The sequence below is a fragment of the Diceros bicornis genome, chromosome 11 (genome assembly GCF_020826845.1).
Source record: "Diceros bicornis minor isolate mBicDic1 chromosome 11, mDicBic1.mat.cur, whole genome shotgun sequence".
Classification (NCBI taxonomy): domain Eukaryota; kingdom Metazoa; phylum Chordata; class Mammalia; order Perissodactyla; family Rhinocerotidae; genus Diceros; species Diceros bicornis.
In genome coordinates this window covers 52283317-52296732 of record NC_080750.1, presented here as the reverse complement: position 1 = coordinate 52296732, position 13416 = coordinate 52283317, and the positions used below count along the sequence as shown (strand labels likewise).

The following is a 13416-nucleotide window of genomic DNA, read 5'->3' as shown; positions in this document are numbered from 1 at the left end:
ACCCAAAAGCTGAGAAGTCAAAATGTATGTAACAACTACAAATTTAGCAAAGAAGTAAATGTTCTCAAATATTCAAAATCCCTAAGATTCTCCAAAGATGTTAATCAACACATCAAAGAAGAGTAAACCTTCAATAATTTTTGGATAATGAAAAAAATATTTTTTGGTTATAAAGATATTTTTATTTTCAAATTTATAAACTCTTTTTAAGCAACACTAGTTAATGATAACTTAATAGTTGCTGTGTGATGTTAAACTGATTACTTAACCTTCCTGAGCTTCCTCATTTGCAAAATGGAGTAACACCTATCTAATATGGTGGTGAATATCATATAAGAAATATGCAAAATGCCCAGCACATAGCTGAAAATAAACCCATGTGAAAACCCTACATATATATAAAGCAAAGTATTCTTAATTGTGAGGGAGAGATTAAGTACATGAATTCTCTGAAAGTGTATGCAAAACTTGGTGCATATATGCTTACATGTACTTTACTTGGGAAAGGGTCCACAGTTTTTCATCAGATTCTCAAAAGGAGTCCAGGACCCCCAAAAGTTTAAAAATCTACTTTATGGTAGCTTTTGGCTTTCTTTTCTCTGTTTCCAGATTTATATGGTTTATAAAATTTGATTGGAAACTCTGGACACAAGTCAAATTTAAATTACTCAACAGCAACAACAAAAAAGTTCAATTAAAAGCATGGTCATGATAGGACATGTATTCTCCTTTTATTTCTCTTTAAAAACAATAAACAAATATAAATTTATTTGGCTCAAATTATTCTCCAACCTTGCCATAAATAAAAGCAAATACCCAAACTCTAAACCAAAGTTTAAAAACTTAAACAAAAAAAACAACAGTAACATACACACACACACAAAAGAAAAATCAGAGAAACCTTAAACAGCCAAGAATTAAAGCCCTATTACTTGTATAATACAGTAGCAATTGTTCCTCCTTGGGAGTTAATTTTTCAAATTACTTCATTCCTTCATTCTGACTCAAAGTGAACAACCTTCACTTCAATTAAGCTACTACATATTTTTTAAATTTATGTAATAATGAGACTGTGTGGTATCACAGAAGGGACCCTAAATTATGAATCAAGGAAACTGGGATTATGGTCCTCTTCTATCACCAACTGACTCTTAAGACAGCTGGACCTCAGCATTCTATGGCACTGCTTCTACACAAAAACACGCAATCCCAAAGAAAAGACTAAGATACCTGCTGTCATAAAATTGTACTTTATTACTAAAACAGAAACTTGCAAAAGGGGGGGTCACCTGACAAGAGATTTGATTTGATTTGATTCTAGGTCTAATAAGAAAATATACCTACAACAATAAACCTTTGAATGACAGAAAGTTCTGTCCCCAGGGTCAGCACTCTCAAGGCAGACAGACTCAGAGCAGGGCTTCCAGTTAGGGCCATTTAAAACTTCAGCTTAACATTAAGAAGACGACCAGATACCTCTACCATACTGCTTCTTTCCTTAAGGTGAACAGCACTTACAAGAAAGATTTAACAAAGTATAGACAGACAAAAATACACAAAACAGAGGAAAGGGCAGTTTGGTGTATCTTGAAAGGTAAACCTTTATTTTGTATTTCATTGAAAAATACTTGCTATGGAAAAGGTAGCTTATTTTAATCAATTTTATTTCCAAACTGCCTTTTCCAAAACAAGTATTTTTCAATGGAATATAAAATAAGGCTTTATATACCAAAATATTCCTACGTTGAAGAGACATCCCTCTTCCAAAAAAAAAACTATACAAACGTTGAGCATTTAATAAGTCTGCCAAACACAGCTCTTTGAATGTATTCCTGTAAGAGCTGAGCAATATACACAAAAGGCAAATTAGCATGGCAAGAGGTTTTCTGAAAGGCTGTAATGACTAATATTTCAGGACTGGAACACAATAGTTATTAAAAGAAACATAAGAGGCATTCTCTTAGTTCCTCATAGGCCAATGTCTCCACCACAAGAACTACTACAAAGAGCATTCAGGGCTGAATTCACACAGTCTAGTCTCTTAGGCCTAAATCATCTTTTGCAACTTTCCACCATGTGACACAGTGTGTGAATCAAAGAAACCAATCAGTAATTCACTTGTTGAAGGTCAGAGATAGGGCACAATAAGGCCCACGCACTCAAATGAATAAAACGAAGAAGCAAAAAGAAACCAAGATAAGGTCTTGTTGAGAACAATGCCCCAGAATCCAGCAAACAGCCCCACTATACAAAGAAGACCAGAATGAGATGACATGTAGGTTCTGTTATCTTATGACACATACTAAACACCGTGCTCCATGGTAAAAAAACGTTCACCTAGCATCTGATTCATACCTTTATACACAATTTCAATATCAACTAGGATTTTTCTAATGCCTTACCTCATAAACGGGACTTCCAAGCAAAGGCTCATGAGGCCATCCGAGAAAGATCACAAGGAGGCCTTACTACTGCCAATATTTCAGATTTAATAATAGTATGTCTTAAAGTGCAAAGATTTCAGTCTCTAAATTCAAATGTTTTATAGCATATTTCAACCAATTACAAGGGACAAGAGATTGAACCCCTAATTTCCTATTTGTGCAAGCAGAATTTAGAGATTATTTCTTAAGAAGTTAGTCCTAATTCTTTTTGTTGTCCTCAAAACAGTTTACCTGTTGGAAGGAGTATAAATAAACAAAAACTTTCAGATGGCCATTTGGCATATCTACCAAAAATTAAACCATGCATGTATCCTTTGATCCATCAATTACATTTTGAGGAATGTATCCCATCAAACTTTTGGATGCAAATATAAAAATGTTCATTTGCTGCAGCACTTTTGTAAAGGTGAAAAATCATATATGCTGATTAACATACAGGATACCACACAAAAGAATGAGCTAGGCCCATATGCTCTGACAGATAAAGAACTCCAAGACACTGTGTTCAGTGAGAAAAGCAAGTTGCAGAACAGGTATAGTAAAAATACACTTATGTCATGAAAACTGTGTGCGTGTGTGTCTAACTGCATAGAAGATGGTCTGAAAGGATTCACAACAAACAGAAAACAGAGGCTAACCCTCTGGGGAAGGAGAGTGGATCAAATGTATGTGGGTTGGGGTAGGCATGAAGGGAAGGGCAGTTTTAAAGAGGGACTTTCCCTTTCTATTCCATATATTGTCCATCTATACTATTTAAACATTTATGTCATATATATAAAACTTTTGTTCTTTACAGAAAGTAAAAAAGACGCAATGTCAAATTTTAGCTAAACTTCAGAATCACTTAGAGAGGATGCTGAAATAGTAAAAGAAGTAAAGGCTCTTGGCAGTCAAAAACATCCTTTGTAGACTTCAACCTTCAAGAGAATAAAGAAAAATGTGGGCAGCATCAATCAGTAGTTATAAATGAATACGACAGTGTTTTCATAAAAGAACAAGCAACATTCAGAGAACTAAAGGATTTGTATCTTAGAACTTTAAGAATATAAAAGATCCTGAAATCAGAAACATTATTAAAAAGATATAATCATTCCAAACGTCTCTTGGAAATGCAGTTTTAACAAGGAATTCTATTACTTTGGTACAAAATGTATACTGTGTGGGTACGCTCTTTTGATTTAAAAAACTGGCATGTATAAAGAGCTAAATGGTATGAGGTAACTGTTTACTCTTACCTGTACGTTTTCTTCTGTAACCTGAATTTCTGCAGTGTAAACATAATCAATTAGCATTCTCAGGGTCCAGCCGTCTACCTCTTTTATTCGAACTCTCTTTGCTCGGCTCTCACTCATCTCACCTAAAACACAAAGGAGTAAGAGTGACGCTACAGCAAGACACTGCTGCGGAAATACCAACGCCAAGACAGACCGATCCATTTTTTTTGCCACTCACTGTATTCAGTAGGCAAATGATCAGCCACTTTTTGCAGGTCTAAAACATTCCCCTACCTCCACTAAAGGCTTACCTGAGCAAATCATAACATGTACTTTTGTTACTCCATGTACCTGACAATCACATCACAAGAGATGCGCCATGTGTCCAACTGCATGAACTACAATACCTGTGGCATTCAATGTCCAATGCTGTCCACGCTTTTTTTTGGTCCATGCTTTTGAGCAGTTTGCCTTCTTTGTGGATTGCTACTCCTGACTAGAAGAGCCACAACATTAACCCCTCTGGCTAATAGCAAGCAGCACTTAACGCAAAGGACCCACTTGGTCAGCAGCATTCATTCAACAAGCACACCAGCGCCTGCCATGGACAGGCGTGGCCCACGCTGGACACAGAGGCTCTGCCCTCAGGAGGAGGACACAACCCTCCAGCAGGCGACAATTAGAACACAAACTACATAAGATGCTGAGGAAATGCAAGACAAAAGAGGGATCATAAAAGGGTTAGGCAAAGGCAAAGGCTTGAACAGAGATCTTCTAGCCCAGTTCCGCTCCTCTTTGTCATATGTGGGAAGGGGACTTCATCCTGAAGTCATTTCCATACCAGCACTTATTACTAAACCAGGTAACTCTTCCACGTCACTGCCTGCTAAAAAGTGGTACAAGACCTCCCTCTTAATACCCACTGAACTAACGAAGCATTCAGGGATCACAAATGATATCCTCTCTTGTAGAAAGAAACATGGAAGCAGAAAAGAGAAGCGATGTCCCCTAAACCAAGGGGACTTGGGGAGAGCAAGAAGCAGGTTTGAGCCCTCATGCGTGGACAACAGAAAATGACGCAAGAAATAGGGAGACATTAGCAATGGAATGGTAGGGAAAGAAAACTTCAATAAAAAATGAAGAAAGTCTAAAAATAATGTTGAGCACTATGGGAGACCTTAGCAAAAACGTTTCATTCTAGAGTTCATTAGGTGTTAGAGATAAAAGAAGCATGAGAAAAAAATGCCGCCATCCCTCACCTTCACCTTCATCCAGCTTCTCCTGTTAGAAAAACAACACAATGGCCTCAAGATTTCTTGAAAATTCATTTCTTTTTCAGATACAGTGAGCTGTCAGCAATTGTAAACGATCAGAAAAGCCTATGGGAATCCATAATTACACAATATCCTTTGCAAACACAAACCCTGGGAGGAGAGAAATAATAATAGTGATGTACATTTAACTGCATGCTTCCCTGGAGATTATCTCTGACAAGATCTCAGAAAGAAGCTGTTCTCCTAAGAGCTGAAATATCTCAAAAACTACCCTGCTACTTCCCAGGGGGAAAAACAATCATCGGTATTATAAGGGAAGGCAGATAGTTAATGAGAAAGAGGTTCATACGCCTATATAGCAGGAAGACAGTGGACTGAGTTACGTGTCTGCTGCCTCAGCACGTTTTTTTCCTCCCCTCAAAGAAAAGGGGGGAAAAAAGGAAGGTTGAGGAACATGGAAATATAATTCTCCATCTGTATATAAGGCACCTTCCTCTATCCTACTCTCTTTCTGGATCTTGTAGATAGATGGGATTTGTATCATCTGGAACTCTTTTGTGCCCAAAGTGAAGCACTTGGACTTGGACTTTAGACAAAGGTCACATCTAATTCATCCACAGGGCCCCTGCGATGTGAGAAGCCCTGCAGGGTCCGGGGCCACACAACCATAAAGCCATGGACTTAGCTCTCAAGGAGTGAACTCACCCTTCAAGACTCAGGCACGACTCAGCTTAGACAAAAACCAGTCCGACTTTAATTTACGTATACGACTGAAAATAATTAATCCTCTGCCAAGCGGTTTTTAATATTATAGTTTTTAAGGTATTGCTATAAGATGCACTTTGCTAATTCATATATTCCTTATGTGTCAGTTTTTTTTGAGGAAGATTGGCCCTGAGCTAACATCTGTTGCCAATCTTCCTCCTTTCTTCCTTTTTCTCCCCAAAGCCCCAGTGGATAGTTGTATGTCATAGGTGTACATCCTTCCAGTTGTTCTATGTGGGACGCTGCCTCAGCACAGCTTGATGAGCGGTGTGTAGGTCCGAGCCCAGGATCAGAACTGGTAAACCCTCGGCTGCCGAAGCGGAGCGCACCAACTTAACCACTACACCACCGAGCCAGCCCCTTATGTGTCATTTTTAATATTAATTGTTTCTCTCCCCAGAAAATTGTATCAATCTACTTTCAACAAATTCAATCTCCATCATATACTGCTTTAGAAACGTTTTAATCTTTATTTTTCATATTAATTTACAAAAACAGTAACAAATCACTTGCCACAGATTGCATTTAATAGCTTACAAATTCCAGTAACTACTAATAATCAAAACACATACTACAGAGACCTGTAAAAGCTATTTAGATCTAATTCTAGTTGTTTTGTATTACCTTAGCTACTGCCCTTTGCTGTGTTTATAGAGGAAATCTTTAAACAGTGGTTTTGTGAGATTTTTGATAATACATTTTAAAAAAATATCCAATGATACTGTACAGAGTTTATCTTGTATCATTTTTAACTTCCCATAGTCTCTTTGGATGCCAGTATTTTGTCTCTGTGTTTTGATCACGTAGAACTCTGAAGCTATATTAGGATAGCCACACAGACATCATCACTAAAAACCTGAGAGTCATCTTTGACTCTCCCCTCTTCCTTACCCACCCATTCCATCATTCACTAAAACCTGCAGAATTAACCTTGAACAGATCTCCAACCAACCCCCTCACTCCTCTCCATCCCTTCTGCCACTGTGCCACTGGGGCTCCCATCACCTCTTGCTAACAGCACCGCAGTAATCTCCTAATGCTTTCCCTACCTCCAGGATGGACTCCACAGATCTGACCATGGCACTCAAAAGCCTTCAGCTGCTCCCAGTTCAAGCATGCAAGCCCCTTCCACATGCCCACCCCTGCCTCGCTATCCAATCTCCTCTCTCTCCTCCACTTCTAGTCTTAAAATATATCAAGAAAGAACTTTTCACAGTTTTCCACACACATCGAGCAATGTTCTACCTTGATGCCTCTGTTGGGCTTTGTCCTCTTTGTCTCCCCATGCCCTCGTTCCCCAGGCTAATCCCCGCACATACGTCAAGATTCAGCTGGAACCTCTCCAGGCAGCCTTACCTGGTGGTGACCCAAGGCTGGGTTAGGCTCTCATCCTGGGGACACTTGGGCACCTCCTGCAAATCCACTCTCATAATAATACCTACTTCTCCCCACCTGGACTCTTGAGCTCCCTGAGAACAGGGATGACGTCTTTCCTATTTCTGTAGCCCACAATGCCTGACATATGGTAGATACCCAATAAATATTTGTTGGATGAATGAATGACTAGAAGAATGAAAAGTAAAACAGGTGCCAATTCAAAATCTAGCATCTTTACTTAACATAATTAATAACACTTAAATTAGTTTTGAACATGGGTATTCTACCTATGAAGGATTTCGGTCAACAAACATTTATTGAACATTCACTACACATTCCAGGCCGAGCTAAGCACTTTCAGTAGTGAACAGTGCACCATTTCTACTTTTTTTTGAGAAAAGAAATGAAGTGTTCCAAATTGTAAATGCTTACAGACATACATATGGATACAAACATTTCCACCTCAAGGACCTTTAATCAGGACCCAGCACAAACTGGTAATTTTTATTTATCCATTATGAGGTTCTAAAAAGTGAACTGGTTTAAGAGGGCAAACCCTAAGATCCATTTCAATTAAAAAATCTTATGACTCTAATTTCAGTTACTGTTTAGCATATAAAAATATGTGGGAAAAAAACATACAAGTATAATACAGAAGCTTTTACTATGCTGAAATCCTAAGAAGCAAATGACAAGTTTACAGCCTCATTTAATAAACAAATTTTATTCCATTACTCCACTTGACATGATTCCACATGACAAGTTTCACTTGTCATCTACTCGAATCATTATTGCCCTTTTGTTTGTTATTAGTCTTGGGTTACAAAGAAGCTACTGACACCCACTGATTTTCATTCCAGCCAGCTGACCCAGATGTCCCTGCCAGCCACTCTCTACGGTGGTCATGATACATAACTACCCAATTCTACAACTAATTTAAGGGAAACACAGTAACTGCGTTCCCCTGCCAGTTTTGGTCTAGTTTGAGTAACTTCTGGAAAACGTCTCCTAGCTCCTAAAAAGAAAGAAAAAAAGAGAATCCTCCTCCTTCCTCTATATGTTGGGTCCACTCTGGTGGACATCTTGTATTCAGGAAGGGAAGGAACCTTAGGATAAAATTTTTATTGAGGACAGCAGGGTGGAGAGACAGAACGAAGTGGATTCCTGATGAAATTCTCAAGCTGCAGATCCAATCATGATGATGCCCAGCCTACTTTCCAGTTATGAGACAATACATTTCCTTACTATTTAAACCAGTTTAAGTAGAGCTCCCTGTTCTGTGAAGACTAAAGCATTCTAACTTAGGCTCATTATATACAACATCCTATTTAATTTTCTTCACAGCAGTCAGTGATATCAGAAATTATCTTTTCTTTATGTTCACTCTGTCTGATCTTTCCTCCTCTCCCCGAGAATCATGAGAACAGAGATTTGCCTGTCTTGTTCATCTCTATGGTCCCCAAAGCCTAGGATAATACCTAGTACACAGAAGATGCTCAATAAACATTCCTTGATGAATGAAAGCATGACTCTTAGACAAATATAACCGTTCAATTTTTAAAAAAATATCACTTCTTAATCATTCAAATGATAATCGATCTTTTCCTAATTTACTTTACTGAATCAAATTCAATATGACAAAAGAAATCATCAAAAAGTACAAAAAAGGGGTAAAAATAAAAATTCAATATTTCCTACTAGATTTCAGATATTTTAGCCTGTGGCATCAAATAAGCCTCAAATGTCTTTGTAAGAGAAACAGCCTTTTAAATGCCACATTTGTAACAAACAAGTAATTTAGAAACACAAGAACCCAATTTGATATATTCTTTCCTAAGTGACAGTTAAACAACCTGGTCTCGCTCTATATAGGCCCACACTTCGCAAAGTATAAATTTGTGACTGTATCACAGAATTGCTTTTTACCTTTCTACTCTACCCTAATACTTGGAACTACGATGAGCAATAATTCTTTTTTAGGTGATATAATTTGAATGAAAAATTCACCTGCCGTTTATGGTAGATTAAAAACAAGGGCCAAGAAAGCACATCTGTATATTCCCCATTTCCTAAGAGGTGAGTCACAGAAAACAAAAGAAGAGTCGGGGGTAACGCCCTGTGACACCACAAACATCCCCCCCCCCACAAGCCCCAGTAGATAGTTGCATGTCATAGTTGCACATCCTTCCATCTGCTGCATGTGGGACACGGCCCCAGCATGGCCGGAGAAGCGGTGCGTCAGTGCACGCCCGGAATTCGAACCCAGGCCGCCAGCAGCAGAGCGCACGCACCCAACCGCTAAGCCACGGGGCCCGCCCACCACAAACAAGTCTGATCATCCACTGAGCACAAGAAGATAAACAGACAGGGTGTAGGAGGGGATGGAAGCAGGCAAAGTTCTACTTGGCCTCACTATATTTTCTATAATAGAGTTTAACAGAGCTTCAGACCAAGAAAATAGATAAAGAAACACTGGACTCATATTCTAGAAAATCTTAAATGAATGTATGCACACTAAACCACCTAGACCAAATTTCCGTATCTTCTTTACCAAATCTCTGCCAAACTGTTGACTATTCAGTGGACTCAAAAAAAGAAAACATACAAAGATTGCAAGAAAGGTAAATAGCACCTATTGCTGAAGAACCATAAAAGTTTAGACTTATTAGCATAAAAAGATGCTCAACATCATTAATCATTAGGGAAGTGCAAATTAAAACTACAAGAGATGCCATTTCACACCTAATAGAATGATTACAATTGAAAAAAAAGACAGAGAGCAACAAGTGTTGACAAGATGTGGAGAAGTGGGAACCTTCATACATTGCTGACTAGAATGAAAAATGATGCAGCCACTTTGGAAAACAGCATAGCAGCTTTTTATAAGGTAAATTACAAATTTACCATATGACCCAGCAATTCCACTCCTAGGTATCTACCCCCATGAGATATAAAAATATTTGTCTGCACAAAGAATTGCGCATGAATGTTCATAGCAGTAGCATTCGTAATAGTCCAAAACTGGAAAAAACCCAGATGTCCATCAACTAGTGAATGGATAGTCAAAATGTGGCACATTCATACAATGGAATCTATTTAGCAATAAAAAGGAACAAACCGATGATATATACTATGACATGGATGAGCCTCAAAAACACTATGTGGGAATAAAAATGTTCTAAAATTGATTTATGGTGATGGCAGTACCACTCAGTAAATTTACTGAAAATCATTGAACTCTACACTTGAAATGAGTAAGTTTCATGTAAAATATGCATCAGTCAAGTTGTTAAAAAAAACACAATTGAGGTACTCAATGCACATTTTATATGTGCCAGAAATTAACATAGTATCCCTACTTTGCATCTATATTAGCACATAACAACCTAAAATTTGACCAAGTATTCTCAGGCAGAAACAGGCTGAACTGCAAGAGGTATCCACCTACCAGTTAACTGAGATACACTAGGAATACTTATACAATCAAAATGTCTTCAGGGCCTCATTCCGATCATTAGGCAAAGCTCACATATTCATAGATTGCACATCAGCTAAAACATGAAGAGTTGAGAACCATTAGACAAAAAAAAAAAAAAAAAAAGAGGGAAACTGAAACATAGTTTAGATTATAAAGTAAACAGAGAAGAAAGATAAAGATATAATAAGATCTCCCATCTCTAGCATCCACGTCTCTGAATGTCTAAGGCTCAGGGAGTTTGGAGATTCTACGTATTGCCTTTTGAGGGGAAAGGAAACCGACCTTGATCCTATAGTTTTAAGTTAATCACTATATTTTTGTAACTGTGGAAAATAAAAAAAATAAAAATAAATAAAAAATTTTTTTAAAAGTCTAAGACTTTCTCAATCTTTTATTCTGACAGTATATAAAGTAAGACATTTAGGAATTGAGAGTGAAAAATGATGACGACTGTGATAATTAGTGCCAACATTAATGGAGCATTTTATATGCGCCAAGTAAAGTGCTAACAAATTCACATATATGATCTCATTTAATCTTTAAAAAAATCCTAGGAAGTGAGTAATATCATCATCCCCCTCTTCCAGATGGGGAAACTGAAGCACAGACTGATGAAGTTATCAGTGATCCCAAAAGTCCAAGGAATTCCAACCAGGAAGTGGCACTAGCAGTGTCATCTGAAGGAAGGCCACTTACAGGAGACAGCACTTTACTAGTGAATTTCTAAATTAGGCCAACACATTCTGGACTGAACCGTCCTCTTACAAGCCTAGAGATTCTGTTTAGAAAAGTGTCCAGGAATAATAAATAAAATATATACCAAGAGACTAATGTGAACCTCAGGATATAAGAATTTGACTAGTCCCACTTCATTAGTATTGACTTTTCAAATCGCCTTCAGCTAAAGGCACCCTCCAAAATCACTTCTCCAACTTGGCTCACAGCCCCTCTGCTATCCTTCCTACATTCTTGATTATTTAACTGAGTTCAGGAACAGAAAGACTGCAATAGGCTGAAAAGTGAAGCAGCCTCCAGACTCCTCTCTACTCCCAAAAACACACGCCCATTCTCTCCACACGGCCTTCTGCACTCATCTTCATCTGTGTAAGCCCTTCACAGCCATTAGGTCTCAGGAAATGTCAGCTCGGCTTCTCTCAATGCTGCCCATCACAGTCCTCACCATCTGTGTGTCTGCCCTGGGCACACAGATCTTCCAAACACTATTCTCTATTTCAAGTGTGCACATCTCACCTCCCCAGTGACTGAATAAACTACTGGGTGGGAAGCACACTTACAGTGTTTTGTATTCCATAAAGTATCTGGCAAAATACTTAATAGTTTTTAAAGTATGAAAGGCTTTGTATTTGTGTTTTGTTGTAGAACTCTTTGTATTTATAAATATTTTGTTTGTCTTACCAGTACTCTAAGATTATAAGCTCATTGTTGGAAAAGAGAATAACTTCATTTCTTTGTATAGGATTATATATTTAAAAAGTTTTTTTAAAGAATGAGGTTGAAGACTTCAAATGTAGCAAGCACAAATTACTTTTTTTCCAGAAGTACTCAAATCATTCTATACATTTTTACAGTTGCCTAAGTATCCACCCTATTTTCTTATATTTCTGAATCAAAGGACATTAAACATCTTTTTGTTCACTGTAAACACTGGATGAAGCAAATGTGAAAATCATTTGAAAAAATGTAAAATATAGTGAAAGCACTTTTCTTTTGCCAAAATAATAAAGTGCCAAAAGCTATTATAAATGCCAAGAAAGTAAACTGAGCCAGTATATGTAAATATAAACGTAAAGGGGGAAAACTGAGCATAAAATTGTATGTGTATGTGATGCACACATACACACAACATGATTACAATAATGAAAACCAAAGATGAGGAGGAATTTAGAACAGAGCAAGAGCACTTGCTTCCATCACAATGCTTAATTTCATAAAAGTAGAATGTTAATATGGACAGAAAAGCCCAGATCCGTATACATTTAAAAAATACAACTAAAATATTTCATACCTGTAAACATGGCGTGAAAATAAGGACTACAGGCGGCCAGCACCACTCTATGAGCAGAGATTTCCATGTCTTCAGCCACAATTGTGACATCGCACAGCAAATTTTGACTGTTTACAAAGCAGAGAGAGGAAAAAATTTTAATGATACTAATGATAAATGTACTGAGCATCCTATGCAAAAATACCACAGTAAAAGGTCACTTTTCTTAAGTTGAGACTAACTAGAAACTGCTATCCTTTAAAACAGGATTCCTAAACATGAAGTACATTGAAAACAGTCATGGGCACACGTGTACGGTGACGGATGGCAACTAGACTTTTGGTGGTGAACACAACGCGGTCTACTCAGAAGTCAAAATATAATGATGTATACTTGAAATTTACATAACGTTATAAACTGATGTCATTTCAACAACAAAAAAAAAATTATAAGACAAAAAAAAAAAGAAAATAGTCATGACAAAGGCCCAACATGCCTTGGGACCTCACTCAGATTCTTGCCTTTGTCTAACAGAGAAATATTTCCAACCTTGATTACTGATTTTTCAACCTATAGGAAATTACTGGAAGCAAACCATCAACGGGCTGTATAAGAGAAAGATGTTTGAATGAAGAACAGCATCAGCAGGAGTGGCAGACGGCAGTCTGACATTGAGATGAAGACAAAATAAAACATATGTAGAAAACTAAATTGGGTCAAAGTATCCAAAAAAAAAGACATTTAAAATGACCCTGGGTCATCAAGCAAAGGTAAAATTATATTCAAGTCCCCCTGCTGCTTAAAAGGCATTTGGGTATTTGAAGCTTAACTTAGATCGTTTTACCAAGGCAAAATATCT

At 37.6% G+C, this 13416-nt stretch overlaps 1 protein-coding gene across 3 annotated transcripts in view; it reads right to left on the bottom strand.

Moving 5' to 3' along the window:
• Positions 1–13416, bottom strand: part of KLHL2 (kelch like family member 2) — a 101062-nt gene that overhangs the window by 65102 nt on the left and 22544 nt on the right. The window contains exons 1-3 of one of the 3 annotated variants that reach the window (XM_058550313.1): positions 12579–12663; positions 4918–5082; positions 3680–3801 (exon numbers count right to left, since the gene is read on the bottom strand). In XM_058550313.1, coding sequence (XP_058406296.1) covers positions 3680–3796 — 117 coding nt within the window. In that variant the 5' untranslated portion in view covers positions 3797–3801; positions 4918–5082; positions 12579–12663. Of the gene's footprint in view, positions 1–3679; positions 3802–4917; positions 5083–12578; positions 12686–13416 lie in introns of those variants that run through there. The other 2 variants (XM_058550312.1, XM_058550314.1) reach the window with 2 other exon arrangements.